At 38.9% G+C, this 15974-nt stretch overlaps 1 protein-coding gene across 2 annotated transcripts in view; it reads left to right on the forward strand.

Moving 5' to 3' along the window:
- The first annotated feature begins 15357 nt into the window (after window positions 1-15357).
- Window positions 15358-15974, forward strand: part of SNAPC3 (small nuclear RNA activating complex polypeptide 3) — a 51827-nt gene continuing 51210 nt past the window's right edge. For both annotated transcript variants that reach the window (XM_037798579.1, XM_037798577.1), the window contains exon 1: window positions 15358-15688. In XM_037798579.1, the coding sequence (XP_037654507.1) occupies window positions 15372-15688 (317 nt within the window). In that variant the 5' untranslated portion in view covers window positions 15358-15371. The remainder of the gene's footprint in view (window positions 15689-15974) is intronic.

Consider the following 15974-nt stretch of genomic DNA (forward strand, 5'->3'; position numbering starts at 1 on the left):
CAGTTCCTTACCACATCAACCTCCCCATATGGCCTTTTGTGTGTCCTCATGATACGATAGCCAGCTTCCCCCAGGGTGAATGATCTAAGAGAGTACAAAAGAATACTTTTTAAATAGAATTTTTAACTAGGGCCAGAGCACAGATATACATGAGCAAATTGACTTCCAGTAAGATTATTTGTTGCTGTATTATTTGTAATAACAAAAGACTACAAACAACTTAAATGTACTTCAACAGAGGACCAATTAAAGAAGTCAGACAGATCCATAGAGTGGAAAAATTAGAGTACTCTTTGTATTAATATAAAAGGATGTCCAAGATATACTCATAAGTGGAAAACAAAGTATAGAATATAGAACATTGTGTATAGTATGCTACCACTTATCAAAAAAATATGTGTTCAATGTTATAGAATCAATAATATATGTTAAGTTAGGTGTTATTAAACAGAAACACAAATGAGACAACTTATATATTGGCAAACATTGCAGCTGACCCCTTTAGACAAATGCTGGTGCTCCCCAGTTTGCCTTAGTTCCCACCTGCAGGCAGCTCTAACTTTCATCACCTGCTGAGCTCCCGTTAGCCTTTCAGAGGAGGATTCAATGTTCAGAGGCAAGCTGTGAGCCCTCACGTCTCTCTATTTCTAGTCCCTAATTATTCCTAGTCTATTCCTTTGGTAAGCAGAGTTGGGAAATAAAGAACCAGATAATGCTTCAGGATCTTCTTGGTATGTGCCACCACTCAAGAGTTCCTGACTCTCCTCACCCATGAATCCCACAAACCTTACCCAGAATTATAGGGACTGTAACCATGTTGAGACCTTGGAATCGTTCCAATTCTTTTCTGCTGTTGCCTGGTCCAGTGCCAGGCCTAGCATCACCACTGTCTTCTACCAAATTTCCCACAGAGCCAGAAGCTGCCTTTGCCATGGCCTCTTCCTAAGGAGGGATGACTGCTGGTAGGACCCAACCAACTGCCACTACACTATGAATGATGCTAGTGCTCACCACGAATCCTTTTCCCCACTTGCCTACAGTTTGCACCTCTCAAACTGTTGCCCCCCACCCCAATGCTATACCTTACAGTGACAATAAACCACCTGATATGCCTACTCTGCTCCTGCCCCTATCCACTGCTCTTTAGGAACCTTTATGTTTTCCACCCTTACATCTCCTCCAGGCTCGGTTAGACATCCTTCCTCTATCACCAGAGGGGTGACCTCATTCTCTAGAGTGAGAGCTCCCCCTATCGAAGGATTTGTGCCAAGTATTACAGACCCTGGGAAGTCTATTAGGTTTTACTTAATCCATTTTTTTTTTATTAGAGAAGTTGTAGTTTTACAGAAAAATCATGCATAAGATACAGAGTTCCCATATACCATCCTGTTATTAACACCTTGTAATCAGCATAGTAAATTTGTTACAATTCATGAAAGAACATTTTTATAATGTACTGTTAACTATAGTCCATGGTTTACATTAGGGTACACTGTGTTATAGTCTTGTAGTGTAGTGTTTTTCTTAATTTGTATTTTAATAACATATATACAACCTAAAATTGCCCCTTTTAACCATATTCGAATATATAATTCAGTGCCGAGAATTACATTCAAATGTGCTAGTATCACCACCATCCATTACCAAAACTTTTCTATCACTCCAAATAGAAACTCTGTATGTACAATTTAAGTATTAACTCTCCATTCCCTACACCCACCCTAGCCCCTGGTAACCCATATTCTGGTGTCTGACTATGAATTTTCTTATTCTAGTTATTTCACATCTGTGAGGTCATACAATAATTTATCCTTTTGTGTCTGACTTACTTCACTCAACATGATGTGTCAAGGTTCATGCATGTTGTTGGATGTACCAGAATTTCATTCCTTTTTACAACTGAATAATATTCTGTTGTATGTATATACCAAATTTTATTTATCCATTCATTGGCTGATGGACATTTTTTGGCAATTATGAATAATGCCGCAATGATCATTGGAATGTATATATCTGGCAAGTCCCTGATTTCAATTTTCTTGGGTATATATCTAGAAGCGAGATTGTGAGGTCATATGGTAATTCTATATTTAGCTTTCTGAGGAGCTGCCAAACTGTCTTACACAGTGGCTGCACCATTTTGCATTCCCACCAGCAATGAATAAGTGTTCCTGTTTCTTCACATCCTCTCCAGCACTTTTAGTTTCTGTTTTTTTAAATATTAACAATCCGTGGGTATAAATGTTACTTCCTGTGGTTTTGATTTGCATTTCCCTAGTGACTAATGATGTTGAGCATCTTTTCATGTGCTTTCTGCCCATTTGTATATCTTCTTTGGAGAAGTATCTATGAAGTCTTTTGTCAATTTTTAAGTTGGGTTGTTTACATTTTTTGTTGTTGAATTGTAGGGTTTCTTTAAATATTCTGGATTATAAACACTTATTGGATATGCAGATTCTAAACATTTTCTCCCATTCCATAGGTTGTCTTTTTAATTTCATGACAAAGTCCTTTGATGCCCAAAAATTTTAAATTTTGATCAGTTCCCATTTATCTATTTTTTCTTCTGTTGCTCATGCTTTGGATGTGAAGTCTGAGAAAGCATTGCCTAACCCAAGATCCTGAAGATGCTTCCCTATGTTTTCTACTAGGAGTTTTATAGATCCGGTTCTTATATTTATGTCCTTGGTTCATTTTGAGTTGATTTTTGAATACTATTCAGGGTTCCTTGCCTTTCCATATAAATCTGATGGTTGGCTTTTCTGTTTTTGCAAAGGCTGTTGGAATTTCTATTGGGTTTGTGTTTAATCCATAAATCACTTTGGGTAGAACTGATATCTTTCAGTATTTATTCTTCCAATCCATGAACACAGAAGGTCCATTCATTTATTTAGGTCTTCTTTGATTTCTTTCAGCAATGTTTTTAGTTTTCAGTGTCAAAGTCCTTTACGCCCATGGTTAGATTTATTCCTAGATATTTGATTCTTTGAGATGCTATTATAAAATGGAATTTTTTTCTTGTTTTCTTCTGGTTGTTATAACTAGTGTATAGAAACACTACTGATTTGGGGGTGTTGCTTTTGTACACTGCAACTTTGATGAATTCATTTATTAGTTCTAGTAGCTTTGTTGTGAATTTTTCAGGATTTTCTGTATATAGGATCATGTAATCTGCAAAAAGGGGAAGTTTTACTTCTTCCTTTCCTATTTGGATGACTTTTATTTCTTTCTCTTGCTTAATTATGCTAGCTAGAACTTCTAGTACACTATTGAATAACAGTGGTGACAGTGGGCATCCTTGTCTTGTTTCCAATCTTAGACAGAAAGCTTTCAGTCTTTCACCATTAAATAGAATGTTAGCTGTGGGCTTTTCATATATGCCCTTTATCATGGTGAGGAAGTTTCCTTCTATTCCTGGTGTTCTAAGTTTTTTTCTCAAGAATGAGTGCTGTAATTTGTCAAATGCCTTTTCTGCATCAATTGAGATGATCATGTGTTTTTTCTTCCTTTATTCTGTTAATGTGGTGTATTTTATTATTTGATTTTCTTATGTTGAATTACCCTTGTATACCTGTGATAAATCCCATTTGATCATGGTGTGTAATTCTTTCAATGTGTTGTTGGATTTTGTTTGCTAGTATTTTGTTGAGGATTTTTGCATCTATACTCATTTGAGATATTGGTTTGTGATATTGTTTTCTTGTGGTATCTTTATCAGGCTTTGGTATTAGGGTTATCTTGGCCTCGTAGAATGGGTTAGGGTGTGTTCCCTCCTCTTCAATTTTTGGGAAGAGTTTGAACAGGATCGCTGTTAAATCTTCTTGGAGTGTTTGATAAAATTCTCTGGTGAAGTTGTCTAGTCCTGGGCTTTTCTTTGGTGGAAGGTTATTGATAACCATTTCAATCTCTTTAATTGCTATTGGTTGGTTGAAATCTTCTATTTCTTCTTAAGTCAGCGTAGGTACTTTATATGTTTCTAAGAATTTGTCTACTTCATCTAGGTTATCTAATTTGTTGGTGTTTAGTTGTTCATAGCATCATTTTTATTTCTGTGGGATTGGTAATAATGTCCCTGCTTTCATTTCTGATTTTAATGATTTGCATAATCTCTCATTTTTTCTTTGTCAGTCTGGTTAAAGGTTTGTCAATTTTGTTGATCTTTTCAAAGAACCAGTTTTTGGTTTTGTTGGTTCTCTCTATTGTTTTTTTATTTTCTATTTCATTTATCTCCACTCTAATCTTTGTTATTTCCTTCCTTCTGCTCACTTTTGTTTAGTTTGCTCCCCTTTTTCTAGATCCTCCAGTTGTGAGGCTAGGTCTCTGATTTATCTTTCTTCTTTTTTTTATCATAGAATATAATATACTTACATAAAAGTGATAACTTTCCAAGTACAATTTAACAAGTAGTTAGCAAATTTCAAAGAATGTTATGGGTTACAGAGCCACCATTTCAGTTCTTTCCTTCCAGCTATTCTAATTCTCTAGCAACTAAGAAAAAGAAAATTATATAGAGATTCAATATTCATAATCCTTTGTTAAATTCCATATTGTCTGTTGCTACCTCTTCCTCAAGTTTAACCACTTTCCCAATCTTCAGGGATGTCTAGGCAGTGACGTTCCTAACTTGTTCATGTTGAAAAGGGGTGTGGACATTACAGGAAAAGGGGATGCAACTTGTTGATGTCCTTGAAGAGGCTATTGCCTCTGGGTTTGGGGACTTAGCTGGCATAAGAGCTCTCTGGAGGATTTAAGTTTCTGAAGAATAAACCTAGTGAGTGAAACTTTTATAGAGTCTCAGATAGGAATCCAGATATTCTTTAAGGTTTTGGGGACTACTGTTGACTTGGGCTTATCATACTGTGGCCATTTGGGATATCTAGGTGAAGCTTGCATAGGAGTAACCTCCAGGACAGCCTCTAGACTCCATTTGAAATCTCTTAGCCACTGAAACCTTTTTTTGTTGCCTTTCTTTTCCCTTTTGTGGTCAAAAATGCATTCTCAATTCCTCTATGCCAGGGTCAGGCTCATTTCCAGAATCTGTGTCCCACATGACCAGGGAGATTCACTCACTGGGGGGACCTGTCCCATGGGGGGTGGGTAATGAATTTATTTGCAGGTTTGGGCTTAGAGAGAGAAAATCCACATTTGAGCAACAAAAGGGGTTCTCTGGAGGTCACTCCTAGACATAATTATAGGTGGGCTTAGCCTCCTCTTTACAATAAGTTTCACAAGAGCAAGCCTCAAGATTGGAGGCTTGACTTATAAAATAGGGGGTTTCTAATTTCACACAGCATATGTTCTGTCCATGATAATCAATCAATATCACATTATCATCACTTAGTCACACAAACCTCTCCATTTTAAACAATTCTCATGACCCAAAACACCCCATAGCTCTTTTCAGCCCTTAATTATTTGTCCCTACTATTTGTGTGGTACTAGTGAAGGTATTCCTATTAACTATAGTCCTTAGTATGCAATAGTTAGATTTTTCTCTTTCACCACTCTGTTGTCAACTCTCTGTACCAGTTTCATACCTTAGAAGTATATCATGCAGGCACCTATCTATATTTGTAGTGCTGATCTGTGAGATACATGCCTTTGAACAACTCCTTTCAATCCTGTTTGCCTTTAATGCAGCTCTGATACTTATAATCTCATTAAAAATGATCAACTCTATCCATTCCCATTCTTTTAAGTTCACTCTCATGAACATATCTGAACATATTAGGTTATAATTCCCCCTTCACTAGCTTCTGTCTCTCTCTAGGTCCCTAATATTCTACATTATAAGACATTGATTTTACATTGTTCAGGGATTTCATAGCAGTGGTAACATACAATCTCTCCCCTTTTGTGTCTGACTTATTTCACTCAACATTGTATCTTCAAGCTTCATCCATCTTGCCATATGTTTCAGGACCTTATGCCTTCTTACTGCTGCATAGTATTCCAAGCCATAAAAGAAAAAAATAGATAAATGGGAACTCCTCAAAATCAAAAGCTTCTGCTTCTCAAAAGACTTTGTCAAAAAGGTGAAGAGGCAACCAACTCAATGGGAGAAAATATTTGGAAAACATGTATCTGATAAGAGACTGGTATCCTGCATATAAAGAAATTTTACAACTCAACAATAATCGTATACACAGCCCAATTATAGAATGGGCATAAGATTTGAAAAGGCATTTTTTAGAAGATGAAATACATATGGTTAAAATTCATATGAAAAAAATGTTCGTCTTCACTAGTTATTAGGGAAATGCAAATCAAAACCACAATGAGATACCATCTCACACCAGTAAGAATGGCTGCCATTAAACAAACAGGAAACAACAAATGCTGAAAAGGATGTGGAGAAATTGGAACTCTTATTCATTGCTAGTGGGAATGTATAATAGTACAACCCTGTGGAAGACAGTTTGGCAGTTTCTCAGAAAACTAGATATTGAATTACGTCATGACCCAGCAATTCTACCTCTTGGTATATACCAAGAAGATCTGAAAGCAGTGGCACAGACAGACATTTGTACACTGATGTTCATAGCAGCGTTGTTCACAATTGCCAAGGGATGGAAACAATCCAAGTGTCCTTCAACAGACAAGTGGATAAACAACATGTGGTTCTTTCTTCTTTTTTAATGTTAGTATTTAGAGATATAAATTTCCCTCTCAGCTACATTCCATAAGTTTTTATGTGTTGCATTTTCATTTGCCTCAAAATATTTCCTAATCTCCTTGTGATTTTTTTCCTTGACCTATTTGTTAAGAGTATGTTGTTTCATTTCCACATATTTGTGAATTTCCATTTCTCCCTCTGTTATTAAGTTCTAGCTTCATTCTGTTGTGGTTAGAGAAGATACATTGTATGATTTCAAAATTTTTCAATTTATTGAGACTTCTTGTGTGACCTATCAAATGGTCTATCCTGGAGAATGAGTTATGTGCACTAGAGAAAAATGTATATTCTGCTGCTATTTGGTTTAAGTTTTCATATGTATCTGTTAGGTCTAGTTGGTTTAGAGTATCATTCAAATCTTCTATCTCCTTATTGATTTTATGTCTACATGTTCTATCCATTATTGAAAGTAGTATACTGAAGTCTCCTACTATTAATGTAGAACCATCTTTGTCCTTTCAAATCTGTCAACATTTGCTTCACGTATTTTGAGGCTCTGATGTTATGTGCATATATAATTATAATTGTTCTGTCTTCTTGTTTTACTGACCCCTTTATCAGTATATAATGACCTATTATCCCTTGTAGCAGTTTTTTTATTTAAAGTCTGTTTTATCTGATATTAGTATAGCCACCCCTTATCTCTTTTGGTTACTACATGCATGATGTATTTTTTCCCATCCCTTTACTTTCAACCTACTTATGTCTTTGAATTTAAGGTGAGTCTCTTGTAAACAACATGCAGTTGTGTGAAAAAAATAGATAAATGGGAACTATTTTTTTATTTTTTTTATTCTTTCTGCCAAACTCTGTCTTTTGACTGGAGAGTTCAATCCATTTACATTTTTTTCTTTTGTTTTTTTTCTTTTTTATTGAGATTGTTCAGATACCATACAATTATCCAAAGATCCAAAGTGTACAATCACTTGCCCCTGGGTACCCTCATACAGCTGTGCATCCATCACACTTAATTTTTATTCAATTTTTAGAAACTTTTCATTACTCCAGACAAGAAATAAAGTAAAAGATGAAAAGAGAAAAAAAGAAAAGGAAACTCTAATCCTCCCCTATCCCTAACCAACCCCCCTCAATTGTTGACTCGTAGTATTGATATAGTACATTTGTTACTGTTTATGAAAAAAATGTTGAAATACTACTAACTGTAGTATATAGTTTGTAATAGGTATATAATTCTTCCCTATATGCCCCTCTATTGTTAACTTCTAATTGTATTGTCATACATTTGTTCTGGTTCATGGAAGCGATTTCTAGTATTTGTACAGTTGATCATGGACATTGCCCACCATAGGATTCAGTTTTATACATTCCCATCTTTTGACCTCCAGCTTTCCTTCTGGTGACATATATGACTCTGAGTTTCTCCTTTCCACCTCATTCACACACCATTCAGCGCTGTTAGTTATCCTCACATCTTGCTACCAACACCCCTGTTCATTTCCAAACATTTAAGTTCATCCTAATTGAACATTCTGCTCATACTAAGAAACCACTCCCCATTCTTAAGCCTCGTCTTGTATCTTGGTACCTTATATTTCATGTCTATGAGTTTACATATTATAATTAATTCCTATCAGTGACACCCTATAATAATTGTCCTTATGTGTCTGGCTTATTTCACTCAGTATATTGCCCGCGAGGTTTTGTCATCAACCCATTTTTTTTTTAATATGGTTTTGTTCACTCACTATACATTCCATCCCAAGTAAATAATCGATGGTTCTCTGCATGGTCATACATTTATGTGTTCACCACCTTCACCACTATCTATATAAGGGGATCTACATTTCTTCCACAAGGCAGGAGGGAGAGTCAAAGAAGGTAGAGAGGCAAAAGAAAGAGGAAAAAAAAAATGACAGCTAGGAAGCAGCAAAAGGGAAAATAACGTTAAATCAAAGTAGAATAAAGAATCAGACAATGCCACCAATGTCAAGTATCTAACATGCCTCCCCATCCCCCCCCTTATCTGCATTTACCTTGATATATCACCTTCGTTACATTAAAGGAAGCATAATACAATGATTCTATTAGTTACAGTCTCTAGTTTATGCTGATTGCATCCCTCCCCCAATGCCTCCCCATTTTTAACACCTTGCAAGGTTGACATTTGCTTGTTCTCCCTCGTAAAAGAACATATTTGTACATTTTATCACAATTGTTGAATACTCTAGATTTCACCAAGTTACACAGTCCCAGTCTTTATCTTTCCTCCTTTCTTGTGGTGTCTCACATGCTCCCCACCTTCCTCTCTCAACCGTATTCATAGTTACCTTTGTTCAGTGTACTTACATTGTTGTGCTACCATCTCCCAAAATTGTGTTCCAAACCACACACTGCTGTCTTCTATCACCCTGTAGTGCTCCCTTTAGTATTTCCTGTAGGGCAGGTGTCTTGTTCACAAAGTCTCTCATTGCGTGTTTGTCAGAAAATATTTTGAGCTCTCCTTCATATCTGAAGGACAGCTTTGCTGGATATAGGATTCTTGGTTGGCAGTTTTCTCTTTCAGTATCTTAAATATATCACACCACTTCTTTCTTGCCTCCATGGTTTCTGCTGAGAGATCTTCACATAGTCTTATTAAGCTTCCTTTGTATGGGATGGATTGCTTTTCTCTTGCTGCTTTCAGGATTCTCTCTTTGTCTTTGACATTTGATAATCTGATTATTAAGTGTCTTGGCATAGGCCTATTCATATCTCTTCTGTTTGGAGTACGCTGCACTTCTTGGATCTGTACTTTTATGTCTTTCATAAGAGATGGGAAATTTTCATTAATTATTTCCTCTATTATTGCTTCTGCCGCCTTTCCCTTCTCTTCTCCTTCTGGGAAACCAATGATACGTACATTATTGTACTTTGTTTCATCCTTTAGTTCCTGGAGACATTGCTCATATTTTTTCATTCTTTTCTCCATCTGCTCCTTTGTGTGTAGGCTTTCAGGTGTTTTGTTCTCCAGTTCCTGAGTGTTTTCTTCTGCCTCTTGAGATCTGCTGTTGTATGTTTCCATTGTGTCTTTCATCTCTTGTGTTGCGCCTTTCATTTCCATAGATTATACTAGTTGTTTTTTTGAACTTTTGATTTCTGCCGTATATATGTCCAGTGTTTCCTTTACAGCCTCTATCTCTTTTGCAATATCTTCTCTAAACTTCTTGATTTGATTTAGCATTAGTTGTTTAAATTCCTGTATCTCAGTTGAAGTGTACGTTTGTTCCTTTGACTGGGCCATAACTTTGTTTTTCTTAGTGTAGGTTGTAATTTTCTGTTGTCTAGGCATGGTTTCCTTGGTTATCCAAATCAGGTTTTCCCAGACCAGAACAGGCTCAGGTCCCAGAGGGAAGAAATATTCAGTATCTTGTTTCCCTGAGGGTGTGTCTTGGAAAATTGCTCCACAGGTCACTGTGCTTTTCTGCCCAGCAGGTGATGCCTGTTAGCCTATAATTCTTGACTGGTGTGAGGAGGTATGGCCGTGTTTCCCCAGGCTCTGGGGTCTGGTTCTGAATGGAAAGGGCCCCACCCCTTTCTTCCTAGCGAAGACAAACCTCCCAGGTGGAGGTCATTAGCAATTCAATGGTCTCTCTCTCTCTGCTTGTGCTGTCTCCACCCTTCTCCAAGTCACAGCCCTGGAAACTGAATATGACTGGGGCTTTCTCCACTGAGCTGAAAAAGAAACAGATAGTCCCCTTCAGACCCAGTCCAAGGTGACCCTCCGGCTCTCCAAGGTCAGTCGTCACCCAAAGCCTCTGTCTGCTTTTTGGGAATGCGTACCTGTAGTGAGCAGTTCACACTCACTACTTAAAACCCCAGTTGGAGCTCAGCTGAGCTATATTCGCTTGCTGGGAGAGAGCTTCTCTCTGGCACCAGGAGGCTTTGCAGCTCGGGCTATGGGGGAGGAGGTCTCACGACTTGGATCCGCAGGTTTTGCTTACAGATTTTATGCTGTGTTCTCAGGCATTCCTCCCAATTCAGGTTGGTGTATGATGAGTGGATGGTCTCGTTTGTCCCCCCACAGTTATTCTGGATTATTTACTAGTTGTTTCTGGTTCTTTGTAGTTGTTCCAGGGGGACTACTTAGCTTCCACTCCTCTCTATGCCACCATCTTGCCTTAATGTCAATCCATTTACATTTAAAACTACTGATAAAGCAGGACTTTCTCCTGCCATTCTGCCGTTTTGTCTTTGTAAGTCATATCTTTTTTGACCCTCAGTTCTATTAAAGCCTACTTTTAAATTTATTTGCTTTCTTATATTGTACCATATTGAGTGTCTTCTCATTTCTTTCTGAATATATTTTTCATATATTTCCTTTGTGGTTACCATGGGGCTAAAATTTAACTCCTAAATCTATAATAATCATATTTTACTTGATACCAAGTTAACTTCAATATCATACACATACTCTGATCTTATACTCCTCCAGCCCCTCACCTATTTTTGTACTGGTTACAAATTATATATTTATATATTGTATGTCCAAAACAATAGATTTATCATTAATTTGTATGCATTTGCATTTTAGCACTTGTAAGAAGAAGTGGAATTACATACTAAAAAATACAATACAATAGTACTGATGTTCATAATTACCCATATGGTTACTTTATGGTAGCTCTTTATATCTTTAATGCCACTTTGATCCACTGACTACTGTCTTTTCCTTTCAGTCTGAAAACTCTCTTTAGCTTTGTTTGTAGGATAAATCTAGTGGTAGTGAATTACCTCAGCTTTTCTTTATCTGGAAATATCTTGATATCTCCCTCATTTTTGAAAGAAAGCCTTGCCAGCTATAAAATTCTTCACTGGCAACTGTTTTCTTTCAGCACTTTAAATATTTCATTCTAGTATATTCTTGTCTCCATGGTTTCTGATGAGAAATTGGCATTTATTCTGTATCCTTATTCTATCTTCTGGTAACCCATATTCTAGATATTAACCCAATGACTTTGCTTATCATATTTAGTTCATATTAGTGAGATCATACCATATTTGTCCTTTTGTGTCTGCCTTATTTCACCCAACATAATGTCCTCAAGGTTCATCTGTGTTGTTGCATGCATAAGGACTTCATTCTTTCTTACAGCTAAATAATATTCCATTGTGTGTATATACTACATTTTGTTTATCCATTCATTGGTTGATGGAAATTTATGTTATTTTCATCTTTGGCAATTATGCATAATGCCCTTATGAAAATCAGTGTGCAAATGTCAGTTTGTGTTCCTGCTGTCAGTTCTTCTGAGCATACAGCTAGTAGTGGAACTACCAGATCATATGGCATTCTATGCTTAGCTTCCTGACAGGTGCTTTTGGCTTTGGTTTGTATGTTTTGATTAGTTCCTGGCATTCAAAACAATCTTTGTAATTTCAAGAACTGGATACAAACTTAAGGAACAGACAGCCCAGGCACTAAATCCCAGAGTTAACACTTTAAAATATTAAAAACTTCAGTGTGCAACAAAAGATGAAACTTCAGAGAATGGGGAGTTGATGCTTATTTTGTGCAGAATTTGTAATAAGGTTGATTGTCAATGTTTGGAAATGGATAGAGGTGATGGTAGCACATTATTGTGAGGTAATTAACAATGTTGAACTGTGTATATGATTGTGGTTGAAAGGGGAAGTTTGGGGTTGTGTTTGTCACTAGAAGGAAAGCTAGAAGATGAAACATGGGACTGTATAACATAATGAGCCCTACTGTGGATGATGAAGGTGGTTAATGGTACAAATACAAGAATGTCCTTCCATGAACTAGAATAAATGTATGTCACAATCATAAGGTGTTAATAATGGGTAGTATATGGGGAAAAATACACCTAAAGCAAACTATGGACTGGAGTTAACAGTGATATTTTAATATTTGTCCATCAATTGTAACAAAGGTACCACACCAATCCTAAGTGTCAATAATTGGGGTATAATGGGTATGGATTTTTTCTTTTTGGAGCAGTGAAAATGTTCTAAAATTGTTTGTGGTGATGATAGACAATTCTGAGAGTCACTGATTGTATACTTTGGATGAATTGTATGGTGTGTGAATAAAACTGCTCTTAAAAAAAAAAGCACCTGTCACTGTCTTTTTAATTGGCTCTGCTATGTCTAGTGTTTCTGTTTTAGTTTCCTAGGCTGCTCAAAGCAAACACCATGAAATGTCTCAGCTTAAACAACAGGAACTTATTTGCTCAGGTTTTGAGGCTAGGAAAATGTCCAAATAAAGAAATCATCAAGGTGATGCTTTCTCCCCGAAGACTGCGGCATTCTGGGGCTGGCTACTGGTGATCCTAGTTTTCTGTCACATGGCAAGGCTCATGGAGGCATCTCCTGGACTCTCCCTTCTCTTCCAGGTTCCATTTCAGCTTCTTGCTTCCTGTGGCTTTCTCTCTGTATGTGAATTTCATTCTCTTATAAAGGACTCACAGGATTAATACCCATCCTAATTGATATGGGAGACACCCTAACTGAAGTAACCTCATCAAAAGTTCCTATTTGCAACGGGTTTATACCCAGAGGAATGGATTAGGTTTAAGAACGTGTTTTTCAGGGGGGTGGGGGGGGGTGGGGAGGGGGGCTACATACAGCTTCAAACCACCAACAGTCTCCTTCAGAAGTAACCCTCCTATCAAGATTAGCCCTAGTCAATGTGAAGTGCGGGGTCCTGTCTGTCTTAACTGAGCCTGTGTAGAGCTGCAGAGCCTGCTTTTTTTCCCGGGCTTTTCTGCTTGCACAATGGGGGAATTCCCCCATTTACAGTTTATAGGAATTCAAATGAATGCCCCCTCTACCCACTTAGAAATAGACTTTCACTCTCTCCTGGGTGCTTTCTTTTGTGACTTAATGCAGGTAGTCCTTTGCCTCAGGCCTCTTCAACTCAAATGTTTCTCCCACTGTCCCAGCTGTCTGAAATCAGCTTCTCTGCCCTCAGTACAAACTCTAGGAATGTGAGCCCAAGACATGTTCCCTGGTTCAGCCTCTCAGACTTCCACCCAATAGATTGGCACTGAGTGGGAAGGGTTCTATGATTGGCAGCCCCAGGAAGACCACAAGGAGTAAGGAAAGTCAGTCCTAAGAACAGGATGCTAGGCAGACAAAACCAACAGATATCTCCCACGAGAATGTATTAAAAAACATGAGGACCCTATAAAAAAGACAACCCAGTTAAAAAATGGGCAAAGAATCTGAATAGACATCTGCAAAGAAGACATATAAATGGCCAACAAGCTTATGAAAAGATGCTCAGCATCATTAGTCATTAGGGAAATGCAAATCAAAACCACTTCACCCACACTAGAATGGCTATATTCCAAAAGTCATAACATATACATAACATGTGTGGGTCAGGATGTGGAGATATTGGAACCTCATACCTATCTGGTAGGAATATAAAAAGGTCCAGCTGCTTTGTAAAAACAGTCTGGCAGCTTCTCGTATCTTAAACATAAAGTTACCATATTCTACTTCTAGGTATGTACCCAAAAGAAATGAAAATAGATGTCCATGCAAAAACTTGTACATGAATGTTCATAGCAGCATTATATATAATTGCCAAAAGGCAGAAACAACTGAAATGTCCATCGAGAAGTGAGTAAACAAAATGTGAAATATCCATACAATGGAATATAATTCAACAATAAAAAGTAATGAAATATTGACAAATACTACAACATAGATGAACTCTGGAAATATTATGCTGTGTAAAGAAGACAGTCACAAAAGGCCCCATATTACATGAGTCCATTATATTAGGGTCCAGAATAGGCAAATCTACAGAGACAGTAAACTAGTAGTTGCCTAGGGCTGGGGGTAAATGGGGCCATGGGGCTGTATTAGCTGAAGGAGAGTTCTTTATGGTGTGATGAAAATGTTCTAAAATTGATTGTGATGGCAGTTGCACAACTGTATGAGTTTATGAAAAGCCGTTTAATTATACCCTTTAAATGGGTGAATTGTGTGGTATGTGAATTGTATCTCAATAAAACTGTTACCCATCCTCCTCCCCACAAAGTAACAAGAAGAATATCCGTCTGTATGTCTTGCTATGTATGTCCTTTGGGGCCTCTGAGAGATGGAGAAAGCTCCATCTGAAGTTACAGTGATTGAGTTCCAATCCTGCTTAAAACACTTGTGCGTCTGTACATTGATGCATACATGCATACGTATATATACGTACACAGAAACTTGGGGCCTATGGCTAAGTTCTGAAGGAACCAGATCTGGAAGGATGGTCGTGTCTCTGTCCTCGCCCAGCCTTCACCCTACCTTGTGTCTCAGTCTTAGTGACAGCGAGACAGCAGCGTAGCTCGCGAACCCCGGAATCGAGGAAAAGTCCCTGAACCCACGGGAAAGTAATCGGGCTGCCAATGAAAACAATGAGTAGGACCAAAAGCTTTGGTGAAGCCGCAGGGCCGGGAAGAAGGAATCACTACGCAACCGCCCAAGCTGCAGCCCCGCCCGGTCGGCCCCAGTGGGCGACGAGCCGCGCCCGGGGCCTACACCGCTCATCGCCGAGAACAATGCGTTCAGCCCAGCGCATGGGCTCGACCCGGAGATTGCCGGGAAATGTAGTGTCTGATGTCAGACCCGCGCGCCCCGCCACTCGCCCGCCAGGAACCAGGGGCAACTACAAGTCCCATCATGCTCCGCGAGGCTCTTATTGCCCAGCTTTTGCGGGGAAGGGAGAGGGGCCAGCATGGCTGAAGGCACTCTAGGCTTGCTAACGTGTAGTGAGGTGGACGGTAGGCAGGAGCCGGTCCCCAGTAGCGGTGGTTGCAACTTTCCAGAGTACGAGCTCCCGGAGCTAAACACTCGTGTTTTCCACGTGGGCGCCTTCGGGGAGTTATGGCGTGGCCGGTTGCGTGGGGCTGGGGACTTGTCGCTGAAGGAGCCTCCGGCGCCCGCTCTGCCGGGGCGCCGAGGAGGCGCAGACTCCGGCCGGGAGGATGCCGCGGTGGCCCGGTATCTGGGCTGCAGCCTGGAGGCGGCGGCCGAGCTGCGAGCTGTGTGTGGGTGAGTGCGGGCCGAGGGGTTTTTGCTGTGTGGAGGCCAGGCGTTGTGCAGCCTTGCTGCTAGGATCCACCCCTGGGAAGGTCTGTAGTTTAGACCCCCGGGGTAGGAGGCCGCCCTTTAAAAGATTTCAACCGGCCGGAGCCTTCCTGTTAGAGTCCTGTGATCCCAACGTACAGTTTCTGCGAGTTGGGGTGAAGGAGCGAGAGAGCTGCATAAAAGGTTAATTTTTCTATTAGTTAATTTTTAAAATGCTTGTTAATAAAGAAAAACAGGGTAACAACGAAGT

The sequence above is a fragment of the Choloepus didactylus genome, chromosome 10 (genome assembly GCF_015220235.1).
Source record: "Choloepus didactylus isolate mChoDid1 chromosome 10, mChoDid1.pri, whole genome shotgun sequence".
In the NCBI taxonomy this organism is placed as follows: domain Eukaryota; kingdom Metazoa; phylum Chordata; class Mammalia; order Pilosa; family Megalonychidae; genus Choloepus; species Choloepus didactylus.